The sequence below is a fragment of the Lacerta agilis genome, chromosome 3, assembly GCF_009819535.1.
Source record: "Lacerta agilis isolate rLacAgi1 chromosome 3, rLacAgi1.pri, whole genome shotgun sequence".
Classification (NCBI taxonomy): Eukaryota; Metazoa; Chordata; class Lepidosauria; order Squamata; family Lacertidae; genus Lacerta; species Lacerta agilis.
Window position 1 is genome coordinate 742754 of NC_046314.1, and position 23595 is coordinate 766348.

At 42.8% G+C, this 23595-nt stretch overlaps 1 protein-coding gene across 1 annotated transcript in view; it reads left to right on the forward strand.

Moving 5' to 3' along the window:
• The first annotated feature begins 518 nt into the window (after positions 1-518).
• SPATS1 (spermatogenesis associated serine rich 1) overlaps positions 519-23595 on the forward strand; it is a 54059-nt gene continuing 30982 nt past the window's right edge. Inside the window, 2 exon segments of the mRNA XM_033145333.1 lie at positions 519-782; positions 10460-10624. Coding sequence (XP_033001224.1) covers positions 10558-10624 — 67 coding nt within the window. The 5' untranslated portion in view covers positions 519-782; positions 10460-10557.

Consider the following 23595-nt stretch of genomic DNA (forward strand, 5'->3'; position numbering starts at 1 on the left):
CTTTAGACAGCCTCATTTTTTGGACCAGATCATGATGAATGTTGTGTCTTTCTCCTCAGTCAGCTAAAATCTGGTTAGACTGACGTCCCCCTTATTGCTTCATCAGCCCAATGCAATCTGAGAAGGGCTCAATGGAGAAAACCTGCTTCGCTGGTCTTAGTATGACTATACCCTGCTTATTCTGTAACAGCCCACACCCTGCTTACCTAAGAGTAAGTGCCATTGAATTCAATAGGACTTACTTCAGAGTAGACATAGGGCTGCTCTGCTGGACTTCTAGTGGGATAAACTACTGCACCCCATGTATCCTAGTATGCTCGCCTGGTGCCTTCCTTACATATATTTAGGTGCCAGGCAAAAACATTCCTCTTCTCCCTGGCTTTTGAAACTGGGGGTTGGTGGTGGTATTGTTTTTGTTTGTTACAATGATATATATTTTTGTGTTTTTATATTGTAAACTGCCTTGTGATTTTGGGATAAAGTACGGTATAGACATTAAATTAATTAATAAATACCAAAAATGTAGCTGAATATTAGACATTTGTTGAATAATTAGTATAGAAATGCATGTTCGACTGTCTCTCTGCTCCTGTTGACAGAAGATAACTACATGGTGATTGATAATAGTCTGACTGTTAATCACTTTATCTCCAAAGGCTGATCTGGAAATTATCCTCAAATGCTTTGAGAAAGGCTGTTTTTCTGCTGTCTACACCTGGAGGCTTGGAAAGGAGTTAGAAGGAGCTGGCAAGCTGAGGAGTTGTCATCATGCCCAAAAGAAAGTAATGGGTGGAGAGGTAGAGGCTGTAGCTGCCGACCACCACCCTGCCCACCAGGGATCAGGTCCTCACTAGGTCACGTTTATCTAGTAAAAATATTTATTGGCATTTATCAGCATAAACCCAGAAGAAACAGGAAGTAAACTGAAAGGGCACCTATAGGGAAGACTTAAAAAAATGGGTCAGTGTGGCAACAGGCACATCCACCGTGGTTCATTTTTTGGGGAAAGGCATTGCTGTATAGAAAAATATGTGATCCTTGTGTACATGCATCCCATGTAGGGTGGGAATGGAAAATAAGCAAAGGTGCCAGCTAGGAGTTTTCGCTCAAAGTGTGATACAATCTGGCATTGTTGGCAGGATTCAACATGTTAATAGACTGCAATGAATGAGGAGTGTTTAGGGCATGCTGGGTTCTGAAAGGAAAGAACAGCGAACAAGTTTCTTAAACTTACAGTTTGTTCAGAGAACTTTTCAGCGTTTTGTTTTGACAAGTAACAACCTTGCTGGTAGGATGTAGGAGCTGTTGAATGTTTATAAAATACTAGGCTTAACAGGTTTATGGGCCTATTGTTTCACCTATTCTCAGCAGTCTCAGCCAGGCTTTCTGCCGAGTGGGCATAGCCTGGAGGGATCAGTAGCTGTCTAGCTGCTTGTGTCTTTGGGTCTCTGTGCCTTGTGGAGGGAGGGCTTTTCTGAAACAGCCCATTCCTCTGTGGGTGAAGTCAGACTTTCTCAAACTTCTGAACTCCTTCTGAACTTACCGGTACCTCAGCTTATAGAGACGCCAGTCTGTTGGGCAAACAAGTGCACAGCAGTCCACTTCGGGCAGCCAGAGCCACAGGGGCAGCCAATCTGACCCCCCCACGGACTGCTCATCACTCCCCCCACTCCTCCACCAGCGCTGCCAGAGTGAAGAGAGTTCTGGCAAAATCTCACCAGAAGCCACAGCTGGCATAGATGGGAAATGCCTGCAAGCTGGGCAGCATCACCAAAGCATGCCAGCTGAAAAAGAGAGGGTGCTGGGCCTGGCATTGTCTTTCCTCTCTTGATGCTGGCTGCTCAGAAGGAGGAGAGCCTCGTCTGGCCAGCAGAATTGGGACCCCTTGCATGGCCAGACAAGTGTTCATTCCCCTCCAGGCGTTTTGATGTCTAAGGCAGCCCTAATTCTTTTCCAGCTCCAGCAGCCTCTGGCTCAGCCATCCCTAATTATTTTCAGTTGAATGACCCCAACCTACAAAAAGGCTAAATAAGGGAAAACACATCATGATTTATTGCTGAATGCAAAGTACACTTGCAGCAATGTCTACAATCCCAATACTTCTGAGTAGACATGTATAGGATTGGACTGCTGCTCCACTGTAATGGAACATATATTTTAACCGTTCAAGAAACGACAGTGTTCTAGTTAGATCTGTCACAAAGTGTTTCTGTCCTTGTCGTCGCGCTCAGGAATTGTTTGCCAATGCCAGCAGCAGTTACACACACATGAATGCGCCACTGGAAGAATCCTACCAAGCGCACGGAAACAATCCGCTTGTCTCTAACGGCACAGATTTGCTTCTCTGCTCAGCAGGATTTATATGCAGGTGCCTTTCCTTTGAGGAGAGGAAGAGTTGTTTTCCTCACATGGTTCTGTGTGGTTGTGGTTGTTGTCTTGAAATTCAGTTGCTAACATTTCCTTTTCTTAGGATAAACCTGCTACTTAATAATTTAAAAATACCTCCATCAATGCTAGTTGTCCAGAGGCTTTTACTGTGAAAGTGGCCCAGCCCTTGCCAGGACTGGCTCCCAGGTTGGCAGCTGTAAGGGCTTTCCTTAGAGAGGATTCCATAACTTTGAAAGAAAAATCTCTGGACCCATCTGTTTTGAGCACCCAGCATCCTTTCTGGGATGTGTGCAAGCGAGGTTGTGGCACAGTTTGAAGAGGTTGTGGGTGGAACGGATGATCAATATTGCTTCCAGTCTAGCCTTCAGCCTCACTGTGGCACGGAACCACCCTGGCCGCTCCACTGGGTGATCTGGGGCCAAGAGATGCACCAGGAGAGTGTGAAGCAAGGAGGGCTTGGAAGGGCACCATGGCAAATGGCACAGAAAGGGAACGGAAGCAGCCAGGGAAACCACCGCAGTTCAGATTATGTGCTTGTGGTCAGAACTGGATTTACTTTGTGGAAATGCAAGTGTCATTTGTTGACACTAGAGGTAGGTGATATATCGTCAAAAACTGGCTTGAATTTTACTTCATGAGAACTGTTTCATAATATTTGACCTGGCAATGTATCGCAAATCACAACATGTGTGAGGGTTGGGTATAATATCTGGTTTTCAACATTGCGATATATCACCAGCAAAACATTGCAATATATCATGATGTCTGAAATAAGGATGTAATTATGCAGAGGCAAACAGGGTAACACCCTGGCAACTGCTACTACTTAAGGGTAAATACGATAAATGACAATGGATAAATGACGATATTATCATCAGCATGCAGGCCAAAATGCATCCAAACAGGGTTTTGGTTGAGAGGAATGAGTCTTTGCCTCCAAATGTATGCGAGTGACTGAGACCAACCTTGAAGGGCTGTTGTCAAAACACAAAACTGCAGCGCTGGGAGGGGAATAAATACCATAGCAGAGGAGCGGAGGGAGAGCCAAGGCAAGGGGGAGAGAATTCTTTGCCTGTCTCACCCAAACTGGCCTTGCAGGGCTGTAAGCAGGCCTCCTTCCAGAAACAGAGAGCGGGGAGAGAATCCCTAAAACAGAGAGGTTTCCTTTGCTCTGTGCCCAGGGACGAGATGATGTGCTTTCTGGAGAATGCATGTGGTTCTGAGAAATGTGTCACAGAATTACTGGAAGCTCCTCTGTGAGGTTCAGCTTTGGCTCCAAGCACCATCTATGGTGCTGTTAGCAGGCCTTGGACATATTCTGCCATGGAGGTGCAGCTTCAGAGTCAGAGGGATACAGACACCTTCAAACTCTTCCTGAAAGAAAAATGCCAGGCAGGGAGAAGGTGATTTTTGCACTATTGCGAAAATCAAAATCAAAAGAAGAATTTCTTTTCATGCATAAAAATTGGCCAAATGGTAAATTGTCCTTCAAATGTATAGGGTGAAAAGAATAATAATGTAATAATGAAATACAATCCGTGGATTTTTTTAGCCATATAAAAAAATCCACGGATTGTAATTCATTATTGCATTATTATTACATCTTTTGATTTTGATTTTCGCAATAGTGCAGATGCTCTGGAGCATTCTCTCCGTTCTAGGGGTTACCCTTCTATTGTTGTTAAAGGCCAAACAAAAATCGCTTATTAAGGACCGGTCTTCTCTTTTTGGCCCTAAAACCACACCCTCTTCCAATAACCGGATTATGGGTTCATTGGAATACCTGACCCATGCAGACAGAATTATTAGGATAATACGTAAACATTGGCATGGACTGTGGAATGTGCCCAACTGGCATCATTCCCCCCTGATTGGCCTTAGAAGGACAAAAGCTATTAAGGGTGTATTGGTAGACACAGACATTAATCCTGACAGACTTACAACTCGAACCATTGGTAATTTGGGGTCTACGGGTCACTACAAGTGTGGCAGGTGCTCTTCCTGCCCATTTTCATTACAACTGAAAGAAATTTACGATGAGGATACTAATTTCAGATTTTTTATATGTCAATTTAGTAGTGTCAAACCAAAAATGTGGTCCACCTCATTCGCTGTCCGTGCAATTTATTATACATAGGCTCCACCCCAGAGCGGTTGGGGTCCACGTAGGTGAACATCGCTCTCACATACGCAATGCCACAATGGAGGAGGCACCTTTAGCTGCTCGTTTTATTCCCACAAGCATTCAGATACTGATTATTATTCATGTTTTATGTGTCAATCATAGGCGAGTTGGTATTAGACAAGATTGGAACGGCGGTTATGCCAACAGGAAACCCGTTTCATCTTCATGTTCAACTCTGTTCATCGGAGGGATTGAATTCTGCGTTAGATATTCATTGTTTTATTTGATTGTATTATCTGCCATGATCCACTGACTGTATGGGGTACTGTTTTCATCTGGTTGTCAGGCATTCTTGCTGTTAATGTTGTGCTGTGTCTTTAATTTCCCTTACAGTATATCAGTTTCACCTGTGACTAACTATATTATGTTCTTTACAATTTGTTACTACCGTAGCATCAGTGACTAAAGTATCATATGAGCCCTGATCCAGAGCATATTTTCTACAGTGTTTATATTTACTCACATGTAAGATTGGGCATGTATTTTAGTTGTATATATTGTATTATGCATTTTATTTTATACAGACGCAGGTTTCATCGCATGTACATTGTAATTTCGGCTTGTTAAGAAATTGAACTGCATCCTTCTCATATTAATTCTTACAAGTCTGGCTGATGAAGCATTGAATGAAACAGATTGGTTATCCGGAAACTCTGTTCCGGCGATATTTGGTGACAGATTATGTATATATTGAACTTTTGAATTATTCTACTGCGACTGGTGAAGAAGATTTAGAGACTATGGTTGCAATTTCTGATCATTTGTCTAGAATAGTGTTTAGTGCCATTGTTATTGGCCACCGTGTTGTGTTATTTTGTTCAGACAGGGAGAAGAGGCAGGAGGGCAGTGTGACCTTGTGGCTGATGACAGCATGGCCTCTAAGCAGGGAAGGACTTTGCCAAGGCTTTTCTCTGACCACATGCCTGGGGAGGGCTCTCCCAGAGCTGTGTCTTGGCTTTCCTCTGTGATAACAAAATAAATCGTTAGTCACAATGGATCTTTCCCCACCTGGTGCTTTCTTTCTATGGTAAGGTTACAGACATTGGTGTCACTTTCAGCAGATACTTGCTTATAAGTTTTATTTTTAAGGTCCAAATCGCTGAGGCATCCTGAAGTGCTTTGGGGTTCCACTCTGGTTTTGGGGTGCTTCATACGGATCGTGCTTTGCCTGAGACTAGCCAGAATCCTTAAAACCAACCAGTTTGGGATCACAGACCTTATGCATCCCTTGCACACCTCTAGCGTCAGTTGTTTGCAATCAATTATTTGTCATCTTTCTATGAGAAATTGGACCGAAGGACAACACATGGTTGGTTCCTTGAGCAACACATATGTAGCTACTGAACAAGGGCATTTTGACAACAACCTTATGAGGCTCTTGTCTTACAGATATGGACCCTGTCTGCCCCTCTTTGGGGGATAGGTGGCCAGCCTGGTTGTCTAACGTGTGTTATAATGATTGTGGTTTCCCAGGTGGCTGGGCTGTCAGCAAAACCAATCAAGATGCCAGTAGGTTATAGGTAATGATCTGAGTAGATCAGAAAGGTCGCTTTCAGGATCAAATACTTAAAAGGTAAAGGTAAAGGTACCCCTGACATTAGGTCCAGTCACGGACGACTCTGGAGTTGTGGTGCTCATCTCACTTTACTGCCGAGGTAGCCAGCATTCAGCTTCCGGGTCATGTGGCCAGCATGCATAAGCCGCTTCTGGCAAGCCAGAGCAGCGCACGGAAACACCGTTACCTTCTCGCTGGAGCGGTACCTATTTATCTACTTGCACTTTGACATGCTTTTGAACTGCTAAGTGGCAGGAGCAGGGACCCAGCAACGGGAGCTCACCCCATCGTGGGGATTCGAACCGCCAACCTTCTGATCGGCAAGCCCTAGGCTCTGTGGTTTAGATCACAGTGCCACCCGTGTCCCATATCAAAGACTTAACCACCTCAAAACAAAACAAAACAGAATGTATGCCCCCTGCATTCTTCTTCTGTGCTGAAGGGGAGGCATTAAGAATGCCAGCTTCTCCAGGAAGCCATGCTGGGAGTTAGATTCTCGCTCAGATTAATATGGGCTGGAGGGAAAGGGAACTGCCAGATGTCAGAGGTGTAGGAAGGTCAGGTGGTACCCGGTGCGGAAAATTTCTTGCCAACCCCCCCCCATTGATTCCCCCCCCCCTGCAAAAATTGTTTTACGTTATTTCATATTTTCTTTAGAAATATCAGAGAGGGCAAGTGGCACCCTTCTTGCAATTGCAATGGCAATTCTATACTTTCAGATACACCTGGCAGGGGCGTAGCAAGGGGGCATAGGGGGCGGGCTGCCCCATGTTCCATAATGGAGGGGGTGACAAATTATCAAGGAACAATTACTGCTCTACTGAAAGGGAGATCATAAATGAAGTACAGGCCTGCGGATTGTCACATCTTTACCTGGAGTCTATGACATATAGTCAAGCCAGAGCTGTGATCTCCCAGAGACTGAGTGATATTGCTAGACATAGCCCTTGTGAAACCAGGGATGTTCCTGCAGGAGCAGATCTATCAGGTTCCACCAGCTCCTTATCTCGCGGAAATCCACTATGTGGAATACCGTAGACTCCTCACAGCAGCTAGATTAAATGTCCTCGAATCTGGGGTATTGTGGGGAAGGTACAGGGGAGTCCCATACGCCCAGAGAACTTGTCATTGTTCCCCTGGGAGAGGTAGAGTCCACTGAACATATTCTCTTGAGCTGCCCTTTCTATACAGATTTCAGGCAAAGTCTTATAGCCCCACTCTTATCTCAACTTAGCCCTCTATCCAGAGAAAGACAGGTTTTATATTTGTTGAATAATGTTACGGGAAAAACAGCTTCCTTGGTGGCCAAATTTCTTTTTCTAGCTCTTAAGCGTCGTAAGACTAAATTTGATTGCATTGACATGGGTTTATCTGTATAGCTTCATGTTAGTGTTGGCTATGTTTTATTCTAAAGTTCCTCTAGATGTTTTAGATGTTTTAATTTTGTATGGATAAATGTATTTCTTCTGGGCTGGTCGAATAAAGAATGATGATGATGATGATGAATTACTGCCCTACTAGGGCGGTTCATAAGAAAACTTTTTTTTTTAAAAAAATGCCTGCTCCAAAGGTCTTACCTTACTATACTAGGGATTATATAGCTATATATGAAATTTCACACATATCGGTTAATATCCTGACCCTCCTCCACCAAAATAGCTGTTTACTTGGCTGTTTTCTTATGCTGTGAAGGCTGAATTTTCAGTTCAGTGGAGCACGTACTGTTCCCAACCCTAACCCTGTGGAAAGCCATCTAATTAGACTTTAATTTGATTTTGAGATGTTTTTAGGAGGTAATTTAATTATTGTTTGATTTTATACCAATGTTATGTATCTGATGTTAGCCACCCTGAGCCCAACTTCGGCCGGGGAGGGCGGGATAAATAAAAGTTATTATTATTACTTGTTATTATTCCTTTGTAAGAAAATATGAACCTACTTATATACTGAAAGAATAAGGATATACTTTATTATTTTTTTAAAAAAGAATTTATTGGTTTTTCCATAACAAACAACACTCCAACACCTTCACCAACATTAACCCCAACACTTACCCACCACTATGACTAAACACATACAAATACACCAACGATTCTTCTTCTTGTTAAAAAAAAAAAAAATTCTTGTTCGAATCATCATTATTGACTTCCCCTGCTTTCTCTCCTTCGGCTCCTATTCCAAATTTTACTTTAATAACTTCATATCTCTGAAATTAAATTCATTTAAAAATTCAAAACTAACCATTTCTTAAAATCTTGTTTTTTAGTTTACAATAATATTTCACTTCTTATCTTGGATAAAATCAAATCATATTGTAGCTTCATATAACTAATAACAAAACTTCATATCTTAACATATTATTCTTCATCTCTAAACATATTGTTAACATATCTTAACATATTATTCTTCATATCTTAACATATTATTCTTAAATCAAGTCATATCTAACATCTTCTTTCCCTTAAACTGCTGCTAATAAAAGAAAAACAAAATATCCCTTTTATAGTCCAAAAACTTAAAAGAAACTTGACACCGGCTTCAGGATACCAATACAGTTCATCCTATCCCACTTCTAACCATTTTCCCTTTCCATCTTACGTCGGAACCACTCCTCAAATTGTCCTTTTTCTTATGCATCCACAGATCCAGACACAGTTCACAGCAATCCTTGCATAGAGCATCAGGGTACCCAGTTCTTCACCTTCCGGCTTCTCCATTTCGACATTCCATTCTTCTTTTATTTGTAGACTTAATAGTTTTTCGCCATTACTTCCGAGCTCTCACCCCAGAAGTTGGATATATATAACCTCCTCGTCCTGGGTCTGCCACCCTCACAGGACTTTCTTGTTCTTCTCGGAGATGCCAAGCCATTTTACTCTGTTCTTCCATAATCCCCTTCAGCTCTTTGCCAAGGCTCTCTTCAATTGCAGCCATATTCTGAAAAGTCTCCTCTGTGGGTAGTACTTTTTCTGCCATATCCCGGTTCAACAACACCAGTTTCTGGTTAAGCAGTTCCAACCTCAAAAAAATAATCCTTTGTTCATCAGTCAGTCCAGAGTCCAAGACCAGCTCAAAAACGAAACCCAGCATGGCTGAAGTGGGCATAGGTGTCAGATTTCAATGTTTTTCTAACTTAGTGCCAGTACATTTCCACTCAATCTCAAACCTTCGCAGCCATTTTTCCTGGAGCCAGGGCGCAAGGACTGTGATTTCAAAAAGAGATATTCTCCACCATCTTACCCCCAAAGGGAGATCTAAACAGTCTCACTTGTCAAAAATCAAAACATTGTAACCATCACTGTAACAGCAGTCTGTCAAAACAGTTATTTTCTTTCCACCGAGGGGAGGGAAACAGGCTTCCTTTCCGTAATGCCTCCCGGGTCGTTAAATGTCAAAAATAAGTCCAACCCGATACTCACGACCACCGGGCTTCCTTTTTTTTAGCTTCTGCAGGGAGAACGATGTTGCTCACCGCGAGCGGCGGCCGCCGCTTCGCCGTCCCGGTTGGGGCATTTCCCCCATAGCCCGGCTCCGTAGTCCCTTCACCCCCACTCCCCCTTTACAGGGGGAACGGGGGAAGGGTTCGGAGCCATAATGGGCCCGCCGGGGAGCCCGAGGCGTGGGACGCTCTTCCCGCGCCTCACCGGAGCCCCGCTTTGCGGTAGCGGGGCTCCAACCCCCGGGACGGCCTGGGTCGCCTCGCTGCCGAGGCAACCCACGACCGCCCGTGATGGCGTCGCCGCCGGAAGCAAGGATATACTTTATTAACTTGAAGCCTATAAGTTAAAAGGCTCCATGCTGTGGCACTGGTGCAATTCAGCAGAGAGGCTCTGTTTTTAAAAAGCCAAAGGAATAGGCATTTCCTCCTTTCATAGAAACAAGGTTTTGTTTTGTTTTCTCCTTGGCAGTGGAGTAGAACCCAAGAAGGAACAGAAAAGCAACAGAATAATGGAATAAAACAGGGCAATCTACTAGCAAATTCCAGTCCTAAAGCAGCACTGAATTATTACCAGTTTGAGGGAACTCAGCTCTCATGACCCTGTCTTCTGATTTGAAAAGAGGAAGGAAAGAAAAAAAGGGCCTGTGTTTATGTATGTGCTGTAAATCATTCAGGTGTGTTTCAGGAGGGATTAAAAGTGAACGAACCAGCTACCAAGCACAGACACTGAGCAGAGGATTGAAGGCAAACAGCAGACTTCGTCCCAAAGCATTTCACAGCACGGATTTAGTTCCTAAATGCAGGTGTCTAAAGGCAGAAGGAAGACTTTGCTTGAACCGTGGGCCGAGGAGCAGGCGTGATTCACCCCCATTTGTTTTGTATTCCGAAACAGAAAAGAAGAAAGGGAGACATGCTGCCTTTTGCCCACTGAACGCCCAGACCGCCCTCCTTCCTGTCAATGAGGCACCGAGGAAAGTATTCAGCCAGACGATGGAGCCTGGGGGGACCAAGATGGCCTTGCTCAGCAACGTCCTGGCAGCCTATTCCTTTGTCACAGGTAGGGTCCCTCCTCTGGCCACTACTTCTGTTTACTCAGGGGTCAGCTATCTTTTTCATTAGGGGGCCGGTCCACTGTCCCTCAGAGCTTGTGGGGGGCCGGACTATATTTTGAAAAATATAAATACCCTGCAAACCAGTCCCGCAGCTGCCTCCGGACCTGGAGGAGGAACGCACTCTGCACGCGCTCAGGAGCGCGTTGCGGTGCTGCCTGCTCACCAGCGTTGTTCGTGAGCAGCTGATGCTCCATTCCCCTGTCCCCGCAGAGCTCCCAGGCGGCATGCACCAAGCGCTGTGGCCCGTCGTCCGATGCCAGGTCGGTGGGCACGCCACGCATGCAGAGTGCTGGGCAGGCCGTGCGCAGCTCATAACGTGGGCAGCAAGGCTTTGGATTGGCTGCAGGAGCTTCCTTCAGACAATCCAAAGCTGCGCCAGCGTCACTGCCTGCCCAGAAGCCGTGCCAGCGTGGCGGAAGTTAGTCCCTGCACGGCAAGGCCCCCTCAGCGTGCAGGGACTGACCAAGCAGGCGGCAGGGTCCGCAGGCCGGATTTACGAGCCTGGGGGGCCGCATCCGGCCCCCAGGCCTTAGTTTGCTGACCCCTGTGTTTACTGGATGTTTCATGAGGCTGTATCAGGGTATCTGAAGATCACATTTCAAGGCCAGAGGAATTATTATTATTATTATTATTATTATTATTATTTTATTATTATATTATTAATTTAAGCCTTTTGATTTGTTTTTGTCAACTGAAGAACAAAAGGAGTCCAGAAAAGGGAGTGTTGTGTGTGTTTTCTGTGGTTTCTGATGCCCTGCTAGCTCATTGTGTTTTGTACACACTTATTCTTCACCAACAGAGAGGACAGAAGACTCACACTTGCATAGGACTTGTATGGTGCTAATTGATATGTATATATGCAAACTTTAAAGTAATTACAATGATTTAAATTTCACATAAAACAAGTCAGCCAGTTTCCCACCACATCACCCCAGTCTCTTCTCTTAAATTGGACCCCACCTTATATCATCCCCAGCGATTCTTCCATTAGTTTATCACCCAGAGTTCAAAATAAATTCCCCTTCAATTAATTATCCCCATTCATCATCAGCCACGTATCATTAACATCGTCTCACAAGAAAGGAATGAGAAGTGAAAAGGGTGGTGGAGATTCTCCCTATGAGACGAAGGAGCCAGTAGGTAATCTGTTATACCTTTACTGATTTTTTCCAAAAATAATTAAGCCCAGGTGCTGCTCTGCCTCCTCCGATCTGATCCCCTCCTTCTTCAGTTCCTGCGACTGACTCGAGGTGGGTCTACCTTGGAAGCTGCTCCAGAAACATCCATTGCTGCAGGCCAAAAAGATGCCCCCTGGCCCATCTGTGGGGACCGTGTTGCTGCTCCTTGGCCCCTGGGCCCCGTTGAGGCTGTTCATGCTGATATAGGAACCTTTAAATGGCTTGGGGCCCATGTTTCCAGTATCAGCCGACCGGACTCTGGGAGGGGCGGAGGGACCCCCTTAGCTGTCCTGCTGGCAGAGATGGCCTCCTTTGTGGCGGCGTGGAAGGTGGCCTTTTCTGTAAGAGGGGATGTGGCTGTAGACCCAGGGAGCTACCTATGGGCTTAGGATGCCAGGCCAAACAGAGACAGAGAAAGTGCCTGGAGGGTGGGATGATCATGCTACTCTATTGTGCTGTGTTATTTCAGTAGTAGCAGTAATTTATTAATGTGCCTTTATTTGAAGTTCGCCCCTATGAACTTCAAAAAGCAAAATACTCCTTTTTATTCTTAAGATTAAAGACCTCCACGACCAGAGGGCAGCCAATTCTCTGTCCTGTAATTTAGAGAATTAATGATACGGTATATTTTCTCGGCTCAAGAAACTGGCTTCTCTTCAGCTGAAGTGTGAAAATGAAGTAATTGATGGAATGTCAACATTTTGAATAAATGTTTCCTCGGGTTACAACATTGATCTTTCATCTACCCTTGTGTTGTACTCCTTGTATGATATCTTTCAGTTCCTTTCCCAATATATATCCTTTGCAACTGGAATTATGGTGTTTCATACCTATGTTAAATTTGCTAGGACTGGAATTTGCTAGGGAGTGAGTAGATTGCCCCTGTTTTATTCCATTATTCTGTTGCTTTTTCTGTTCCTTCTTGGGTTCTACTCCAATGCCAAGGAGAGAAAACAAAACAAAACCTTGTTTCTATGAAAGGAGGAAAGGCCTATTCCTTTGGCTTTTTAAAACAGAGCCTCTCTGCTGAATTGCACCAGTGCCACAGCATGGAGCCTTTAACTTATAGGCTTCAAGTTAATACAGTATATCCTTATTCTTTCAGTATATAAGTAGGTTGCACAGTGTTGTGAGGATTCTGCCTTTTAAAACTAAGGCTGTCCCTATAGTTTCACTCCTTATAAAACAAAAACACTAACTTCTTTCAAGGTATGGTTAAAAATAAAAAGTTGCCTGCCACCCCCACCTCCGTGAGTGGTACAAGATTCCAGGGGATCCAGGCGCTTCTCCTGGGTTCATGTTTCCTTTGGGAATGAGGCACAACAAGTCTGTGGTGTCTTTAGGATATATGGTTTATGTACACATGTACACAACTGAGACTTTTCTGGAGGGCTTTCCAGCATTAAGCATCCCAAAAGGGTCTTGTTTCTCCCATAGCCCCAGCATTGAATCAGACCAGACCTCAGCATTCCTCTCAAACATTGCTCTGACTCTCCTGCTCACTGCTGTGTGTTTGTCCATCATATTATTAATCCTCTTCCTTACACCAAGCTCTAGATCCATTGCTTCTCACTTTCTACTCTGGCTTTATCCGGGAGGAAGGAGCCTCACCCTTTTGCCATCTCAAACGGAGTCATTTTGATCCATTGTTCTCTCTTAATGGCCAGGCTATCACCTCACAGGCAACTAGCATGGCCCAATTAGCTTTTAACCTTGCTGATTCTAAGGATTCAATGTGTCTAGCACACGGTTTAGTGCCCAAGTCTTAATTAACACTAGCTAAATCTAGGATTATTGTGGTCCGGCAGCCACAAACTCATAACAATAAACAGATCAAGCCAATGGCCCACCTAGTCAGGCAATCCTGTTTCTCACAGTGGCCAGCCAGAAGGCTGAGGGAAGGCAGCAAGCAGAACATGAGCACAGGACACTCCTGCGTTTCCAGCATCTGTTATTCAGAGTCACAATACTTCTGACAGTGGAGGTAGAACAGGCAGAGGCAACCTCAGCCCTCCAGATGTTTGAGACTACAATTCCCATCATCCCTGACCACTGGTCCTGTTAGCTAGGATCTGTGAGGTGTAGTCCCAAAACAGCTGGAGGGCCGAGTTTGCCTATGCTGAGGTAGAATATAGATACCTTGCTTAGTAGCCTTTGATAACCTTGCCCTTGATGAATCTGTCTAATCTTCTTTTACGCCATACAAGTTGCAGGCATCCGTGCCCCAGAGCCAGCTCCATCGTGGAAACATGCGCTTTCCCGAATCTGCCAACCTTCACTTGATTGGATGCCCACAAATTCCGGGAGGAAACTTTTCTCTACCCACCTTCTCCACAATAGAATGATTTTTATAACTTATTTCAAGTCACTTCATACTCACTTTCCCCATAAATTAAAAGTCCCAGGCTGGAGTTGGTGGAACAACTGTGCCTGGATTGGCAGGTGACAGTTTTGAGGCCAGCTCAGGATCTAGCTTGGCCCCTCCGCCGCCATGTGGGTGCTTCTGCAGTGCTTAGCTCTTGGGGCTCCTTCAGTCCAAATTCCTGTGGCTATTGGAGGGGTGATGCTGGCACTGCATGGTGGGCAGGAGCTGTTTTGGGCTGCATGATTGGGGTGTGTCTGCTTCAGGTTGCAGTCTCACTTTGCCCCTCAAGTAATCTGGTGCAGAGGGAAGCTGATAGTATGGTTTGGTACCTCTGTCCTGTAACCTGCCCACAGCAGTAGGTCTGCCATAGCAGCCAGGGTGTTTGAAGCTCAGCACACATTCAGTATAACCTATATGGATGGTGCCATTTTATGACCTCACCTCCATTATCATTCATATTTAAATCATTCTTTTAATTATTGCTAAATGCTTTTCTGATATGCTCACCACTCTTTCTTTCAGTGGAAGAATTATAGCATTATAACACCATACCGTACTGCTATAATTCATTATATCTGCCATTGCTATAACACTCTAGGCCAGTCGCAATATAACAGTGACTGAATAACAGCATCATGTGGAAGTCCCATAAAAAGGGGGTGAATGAAGCATGGAAAATCCAAACTTGAATTCCTAGCATTGGAGGCCCCAAATGAGATGCATTTGTGTACAACTTTGCCTGAAGGCACTCCTTAGGATTTACTTTTCCCAAACACATTAAATATCTTAGTTTCATGTCTTGCTTTAAATTTCTCACCTCAGTGGGTCACCATCTAACTAGATCACTGCCTCCTCTAATGACTTGCTCCTTTGACTTTCTCCTCTTGCATGGCTCCTCATTCTCTTTACCCTGCATCTCAAAGGTCCAGGCGTGTGTTCAGGTCCCCCACCCGCATCTCCCACAACAGATTGTGTCTCCACTAGAACTCCTCACCTACATTTTCTTAATATGAGCCTCCACATCGCTTTCCTCCCCTCACCCCCCCGATCCTGAGGCTCAAACTCAACTTCTGTTTGGTGGGAAAGCCAAAATACCGTACAGGACAGTGTTTAGAATTCACGTTTCTTGGGTCCGTTGGGCAATCTTTTTACCTCTGCACCCTTTAAAAACATTTCCTCTCTACATTCAAAATCCTGACGAGCTGCGTTTGTATTTTGGTGTCCGGCATTTGTGCAGGCCTTCTCCTGACCTTGCTGGTTTTAGTACTCCGAATCTCCTGTCCGATTGCAAACCATTGCAAACCAAAAAAGCCATTGCGGGACAGTGACCCGATGGCAGCGCAGCGACATCAGACACTGCGTCCACCTGTCTGTTCGCGGCGAGCACCGCAGGTTTGAAAGAATGCTGAATATGAATGTCTTCACCGGCTGAGGACTAGAGCGAGCTCAAAGCTGGAAGAAAGGGAGCGCATCTACGAGATTTGGATGAATGGGCAGCCAGATATTCCAGGGACCAGGAGCCTAAACCGTTACTACTAACAGCTGGCCAGCACTACCACCTGGTCTAGCAGTCACAGCATCCTCTAAACCTGTTGCTACTCAGGGAAGAGGGAAAACTCAAGAGTTCCCAAGGCAAGCTAACCCTAAGCCTTGCCTCCACTCTCCAGCGTTTTGCTCACAGACATCTATTGCTGTTGCTGTTTTTTTGGAGCAGAGGGGACATACCAGACAAAAAAACACACTTTACAGTGGTACCTAGGGTTAGATACGCTTCAGGTTACAGACGCTTCAGGTTACAGACTCCGCTAACCCAGAAATAGCACCTGGGTTAAGAACTTTGCTTCAGGATGAGAACAGAAATCGCACAGCAGCGGCATGGCAGCAGCGGGAGGGCCCCATTAGCTAAAGTGTTGCTTTAGGTTAAGAACAGTTTCAGGTTAAGAACGGACCTCCAGAACGAATTAAGTACGTAACCAGAGGTACCACTGTATATTGATTTGAAAGCATCTATATCATGGATTTTTTTTTTTACCACATACCTGGCGAGGGTGAGATTTGCTTGTATATTGTTTTAACAATAAGGATCCTACTAGAGGCCTGGCTCTAGCTAGGGGTGGAGGTGGGCCTCTGCCAGAGGCACAGGCAATTGGGGGGGGGGGCGCAAAATCGTCTGAAAAATATGTCCATAAATATAAATATTGATTATTGCCTCATAAGAAATAGTTTAAAAGGAGGGTGAATTGAGTGGGTGGAAAGGGGGGGGTTGGAAGAGAAGAGCTAATTTGTCCATGGCTGGGGGTGCAATCTGGACGCTTCTGCCAGGGGCGCAAGATCACCCGGCTACGGCTCTGACTAGAGGTGATTAAAATACAATGTTGGTGAAGAGGGAACTGAAGCAATAAGTCATGATAAGGTTTGCAACATTGGGAATTGTGGAATTAACCCATGTACAAAAAACCCCAAACCTTCAGAACTGAGTATTCTCACACTATGAACAATCTTGGTGCTTGGGTGCTCATATTCTGTCTTGTTATTTAAGGCTGTTTCAAATCTTGCTTTAGTGGCAGCATTTTTTTATAAAAAGAACTGTTATCTCAGGGATAAAATCCTTCCCCCAATTCAAGTTCCCCCATCCTTTCCCCCCACCCAATATTTTTCCATTGGGGCTTGTTATTGCAGAAGTTGTCAGTGGTGAGTAAACTGTTAAAAACCTCAAAGATGTTGAAAGGATTTGTGAGTGTTTGTGAGAGTACACACACACACACACACACACAACACACACACACTGTTGTGCAGTGCCTTACTGATACTAAATTGTAGTTTTCTTATTAGCAGTTATGCATAAATATTTCATATATGTATATATTCCCCCTTTCCCACCAAAAATAGTTTTTTTTCACAGTTGCGTTGCAGGAAGACAATGGGAGCAAGAGTGGCTTAAAAAACCACACAAGGATAAGAATTTGATGCCAAATGAATTTACTGCTTCAATATTTTTTTTAATATCCACCTTCTGTTTCAGGTAAATGCAGTAGAACACAAATGATTATTGTACAGGTTCCCCAAAACTGCGTACCCTCCAACATTCCTTAGATGAAATTAGGGACTTTCTCCCTCCCTCCCTCCCTCCCTCCCATTTTTGCTCCTCGCCCCAGAGCATTCCTGTCCGAAGGAAGGCAAGTGCTGCCACCCCTACGCCAACGGGGCACAGCACACCTCCAGCGCCCTGGAAAAACCCCTTCATCCTGATTTTGTTTTGTTTTATTCTTTGCTAGATTTACAACAAGAAAAGCACACACCAAAACCTACATTTTACAAAGGAGCAAGGCTAGACATGGATGCACAAAACAGGTTTTTTTTTTTAAATCAAGATTCTTTGCCACCCAGGGTGGCCCTGTCCTCTGCCTGCCCCTCAGAGTCAGGGCATCGCGTGGTGGCAGCATCCTCTCCTCCTCCTCCCCCAGCTCAGCAGCAGCAGCAGCAGCAATTGTGCATGTGTGCGGGGGAAATAGGACATTCTGGGATCAAATCAGGAGCCAGGGTGGCTTTTGTAATTCCAGGATGCTCCCTGGAAAATCGAGGCCCTCGGAGGGTATGAAGTTGCTGCAACTGAGAAAACAACTGTTTCATCCTGTTCATCTAGCCTTAGGGCCTGAACACAACCAAAATCTTCCTCAGTGGCCCAAGCATTCCCAGAAGGCACAGCCCAAGATTTCAGCAGAATTGGAGCAGACCCCATCCTGTAAACATTAACTAGGCTCCTTGCTTTTATAACCGGTTCAAGTCATTTCTGCTGGAAGTTGTTGGCTGGTTTGCACACACGGATCCCAGATGTGAAACTGCTCAGTGGCCTAAGGTATATTAAAGGTGATAAAATGTTTTCTGCGTTTCTTATGTCTACCAGGCATTAATAGCCAGACAAGAATTCCAAGGAGTTAATGAGGCTTCCTTTCCTTCTTCCCGAACCTACAGTGCTGCTAGTTAACTCTTCTGCTGCCTAATTCCACATACAATAAAATGATACAAAACAAAAACAAAGCCATTTAACACTGGGTCCTTGGCATGTGAAGGGTGTGTCAAGAGGCTGACATTTTCCCTCAGACCTTCTAGTCCGGTTAATATACACACTGACCTGGGCAAAATTGCAACAAAAGCGCTATGATTGCCATTTTGATGAGAATTGGGTGTAGAATAACATACTGTATAAAAAACTAGCTGACAGGAACACTGACCTGCTGTATCCATTGTATTGTATTTCGATTAGTTTTCTAAACTTGATTGTGTATATCCTATGTTTTTTAATTGTTACCAAACGTCAGGGAAAATAATACAAAGTTGTCATTGATCTAGTTATTATGTTAAATAATTTCTGTATTTAAATGTTTGCTAAAAACAACAAAGTGAAAGCAATGTTACATTGAAACAAGATCACAATAAGGCACTTGAACCGGAACTTTTATTATGTATCACAAATAACAAAAGGAGACATCAGTCATCATATCATCTTCTATATCAGAACAATGTTCAGTCAACAACACATTTTCACAACCAATGGTCTGGCACTGACCACAACCTGTTGAACATGGAAAACTTTTTTTTTTTTTGCACATGCAAAGGAATGGACTGCAACCAGTGGTTTCAAAAGACTTTCAGGTGCAGGGGCCATGTCTGACAGCACAGGGTGAAGCTGGCTGTCCTCCTTTATAATCCACCCCCAGTCATTAGGTCGCAAACCCTCTTTCTGGCATGACCATTCCATTATCTGGTACAGTAATATGATTGAAAGCTATGGAATTTTGTTGCAGATGTAGTTGGTGGTAGACGTTCTGGTGCAACAAAAGAGTGTGCTGATGTTACTTTGTCCACTAGTATGCGATGTCGTAATGTTCCAAGGGTATCATCAACTTTTTCCACCAAAAAGTATAACCATCGCCTTCTGACCAGCATCTTCTATATTGACTGATCTTTCAAACAAAACGCCGATGCTAATTCACGAAGCCGATTATCTGCGATAAGTTTGTCGAAACATTTGCCTTTTCCTATCCCAAATATTCTGGATGTGCTGTCACAGCCTGTAAAGGCATGGAGGAAAAGGAGATAGTTGCAGGTCTCTGCACCCAGTATCATTCTGCAAGCAATAATGTCAAATGTGTAGTTTGGATTTTTTCCTTGTTTATCACTACGAAAATACAAATTAAATTCCGTTTGATGGTTAGCATGGTACAGGAGTAGAATCAATAGATCGAAATCTTCTCCAATCACAATAGTAGTTTGGAACTGAGATGATGTCACAGCTGCCTTCACAATTTCAACATCAGCATCTCCTTCACCTAGTACAACAGTGCATCCTTGTCTCTTCAAATGTTCAGCTATGAGAAGAATGATTCGCTGTTTGTTACTTTCATTGGAAAGAAAGTTGTCTTGTTTTAATATGAATTTAGTTTGCGGAGAGAAGTGTACTTCAGGGCTAGAGAACATAGATTTCCTTTTTTTTTTTTTTTAGTAAGCATTTTATTAGATTTTCCAATAATAAAAGTAAAAATAGAAAAAACAGCATTGCTCAATACATTACAATACACATTATACATAGAAAAGAAAAGAAAAAGGAAAAAGGAAAAAGAAAAAAAGAAAAATATCTCATCTATATCTTATCTTATTTTATGTCCTTAAAGGACCTCCTCCACCCTTTCTTCAGCGTTCCATTCTATACTGTAGTAACTTTGTAACTATTACCTTACATTCACCTTAAATCTTCCTAGTCTAGCATATTAACATCTCCTCATAAGCTTATCATAATAAACATAATTTCAAAACTCATTACCATTACTAATCAACCATTATATCAAACAAATCATCTTTATCTTCTCTATAAGCTTAATTCCGTAATCTATCTTCTTACTTTAATCAAAATCTTAATTTCTTCTTTACTATTTTACTCTAACAATCCACTGCTATAGCCTCTTAAAGTCTGATTTCACTTAAATATCTAACTTTTCGTTGTTTCAAATAGTCTTTAAATTTCTTCCAATCCTCTTGCACCTTCTCCTCCCTCTGGTCACGGAGCTTCGCGGTCAGTTCAGCAAGTTCCATAAAGTCTATCAGTTTCATTTGCCAGTCTTCAACTGTAGGTAGCTCTTCACCTTTCCACATTTTTGCGATCAGAATTCTAGCTGCTGTTGTGGCATACATAAAGAAAACTTTATCTTTCCTGGGTATCTCATGGTTGGTTATGCCCAAAAGAAAGGCCTCTGGTTTCTTAGAAAAGGTGTACTTAAACACTCTTTTAAGCTCATTATAAATTTTCTCCCAGAAGTCCTTTACTCTCGGGCACGTCCACCACATGTGATAGAAGGTACCTTCTACTTTCTTACATTTCCAACATTCATTACTCATACCATGATACATCTTAGCAAGTTTTACTGGAGTTAAATACCATCTATATCATTTTCATTATATTTTCTCTCAAAACATTGATGCCGTAAATTTGATACCTTCTTTCCATAACTTCTCCCAATCCTCCATCATTATATTATGACCCACATCTTTCGCCCAGTCAATCATCACCGATTTTACCATTTCATCCTTAGTATGCCATTCTAGCAGCAAATTATACATTCTGGAAAGGTTTTTAGAGTCCTGTTCTATTAATACTGTTTCCAATTTGGATTTTTCTAATTGAAAGCCAATTTTCTTATCTTCTTTAAAAACTTCATTAATTTGATAATACTGCAACCAGTCCGAGACCCCCTCTTTTACTTGTTCATAGTTTTTCATCTTGAAGGTTTGGCCTTCCTGTTGCAGTATATCCGCATATTTCAGCCATTTTGCAGACATATTTGGTCTCTTATACGCCTTCGCCTCTACTGGAGAGATCCATCTGGGGGTTTTTCTTTCTAGTAGATCCTTGTTTCGAACCCAAACCTGATACAAGGCATTTCTAACAATATGATTTTTAAACGCCTTGTGGGCTTTAACCTTTCCATACCAAAGGTACGCATGCCATCCAAACACATTGTCATGTCCTTCCAAGTCTAGCACATCTGTGTTTTCAAGCTTAAACCAGTCTTTCAACCAACAGAAGGCTGCTGCTTCAAAATAAATCCTCAAGTCTGGCAGGAGAATCCCCCTCTCTCCTTAGAGTCTATCAGAATTTTATACTTAATTCGGGGTTTCTTCCCTTGCCAGATAAATTTCGATATCTTTTTGCCATTTCTTAAAGCAGTCCATTCTGTCGATTATTGGTAACACTTGGAATAGAAACAACATCCTTGGCAGTACGTTCATCTTTATTGCTGAAATCCTTCCCAACAAGGAAAGTTTCAGTCTTGTCCAAATCTCCAAGTCATTTTAACTTCATTCCACAATTTTTCGTAGTTGTCCTTGAACAAATTTGTGTTCTTTGAAGTCATATTCACCCCCAAGTATTTCACCTTTTTACAAAATTTAGTCCAGTTTGATCTTGTAATTTTCGTATCTGCATTTGTGACATATTTTTTGTTAGCACTTTCGTTTTGGCTTTATTCAATTTAAAACCTGCTACTTTGCCAAATTTATCAATAGTCTCTAAGGCCTTTGGAAGGCTATTCTCAGGATCTTGTAGGGATAAAACCACATCATCAGCAAATGCTCTGAGCTTATACTCTTTCTCTCCCACCTTTATTCCTTTTATCGAATTGTCCATTCTAATCACATTCAGGAGGACCTCCAGGACTGTAATAAAAAGTAGAGGGGAGATAGGGCAACCCTGTCTTGTACCTTTTTCAATCCTTATTTCCTCTGATATTACACTATTTACTATTATTTTGCCTTTTGTTCTGTATAGATGGCATTTATGCCATTCAAAATTTTTGACCGACTCCCATTCTCTCCAAATTTTTCTTCATAAAATTCCAAGAAATGTTATCAAAGGCTTTCTCCGCATCAATAAACATTAATGTTGCCTCGGTATTAATCTTCTTTTCCAATCTTTCTAAAATATCCACAATATTTCTTGTATTACTACTAATATGTCTTCCAGGCAAAAAGCCTGCTTGATCTTTGTGGATATAATCCTTCAGCAGCCTCTTCAGTCTCTTGGCCATAACATTAGCAAAGATCTTATAATCCACATTTAGCAATGATATTGGTCGGTAATTTTTCATTTGTGTTTTATCTGAGTCCGGCTTTAATAAGTGTAATATACGCTTCCTTCCATGTATCAGGAGCCCTATCTCCCTCCAATAAACCATTGCATACATCTCTTAACGGCTGGACTAGCCATTCTTTCAATGTTTTATAGTACTTAGCTGTCAAACCGTCTGGTCCTGGGGCCTTCCCTATTTGCATCTCATTAATTGCATCTTCTATTTCCTGTGTTGTTATTGGGTGGTTGAGAATTGATATTTTATCTTCTTCTGGGACTCTACGCAAACCATTATTCTCCAAGTATTGCTCGATCTCTTTCTCCTCTATCGGATCTTTTTTATACAACTTTTTGTAAATTTCTGAAAACATTTCCTAATTTCCTCCGGACTCTCCACATTTTTTCCATTTTCTTTTAAATTCGTGATGGTATTTGCTTTTTGTCTCTTTTTGCTGCCAGGCAAGCATTTTGCCGCATTTATTAGCTGAATCAAAAGTTCTTTGTTTCATTAATCTATTTTCCATTCAATTTCCTGATTCAGAATTTTAGAATATTGGGACTGCAAGATCTTTATTTCTTTCTGAATTTGTACGTTTTTTGGGTGTCCTCTTAATTTCCTTTCTTTCTCTTTAATCTCCACCAATAATTTTTCTTTTTCCCAATTCTGCTGTTTCTTCTTTTTCACTTTTCACTTATTAGAACCCTCTCATTACTGCTTTGCTTGCGTCCCACACAATCCTCTTCTCCACTCCTTGATTAAGATTTAGCTGAAAATAGTCTCTTATCTTATTAACTGCGGCTTCCGCTACCTGGAGTCTCTAAACAGTGTGTCATCCATCCTCCATCTAAATGAGTCCTTTGGATGGAGTTTTAAATCCAATTGTACTGCATTATGATCTGAGCAAGTCTTGGGGCAAATAACTGCCTTTTGAATTTTTGGTGCTAGGCTATTCGATATCCAGATATAATCGAGCCTCGACCACGACTGTTGTGGTTCTGAAAAATAAGTTGCTTCTGTTTCTAACGGATTCTTTAATCTCCATGCATCAACTAATTCCAGATTATCAATCATTTGAAAAAAGTTTTTGGCAGTTTCCCTTCATTTGTATTTTTTCTTTGTGATCTGTCCATCAGAGTGGACTGCGCCATTGAAATCTCCTAAGCAAATAATATTATAGTCCAAATAATCTAACAACAAATCGTGGATCTTTTTATAAAATTCTGCCTTTTTTGTATTAGGTGCGTAGAGTC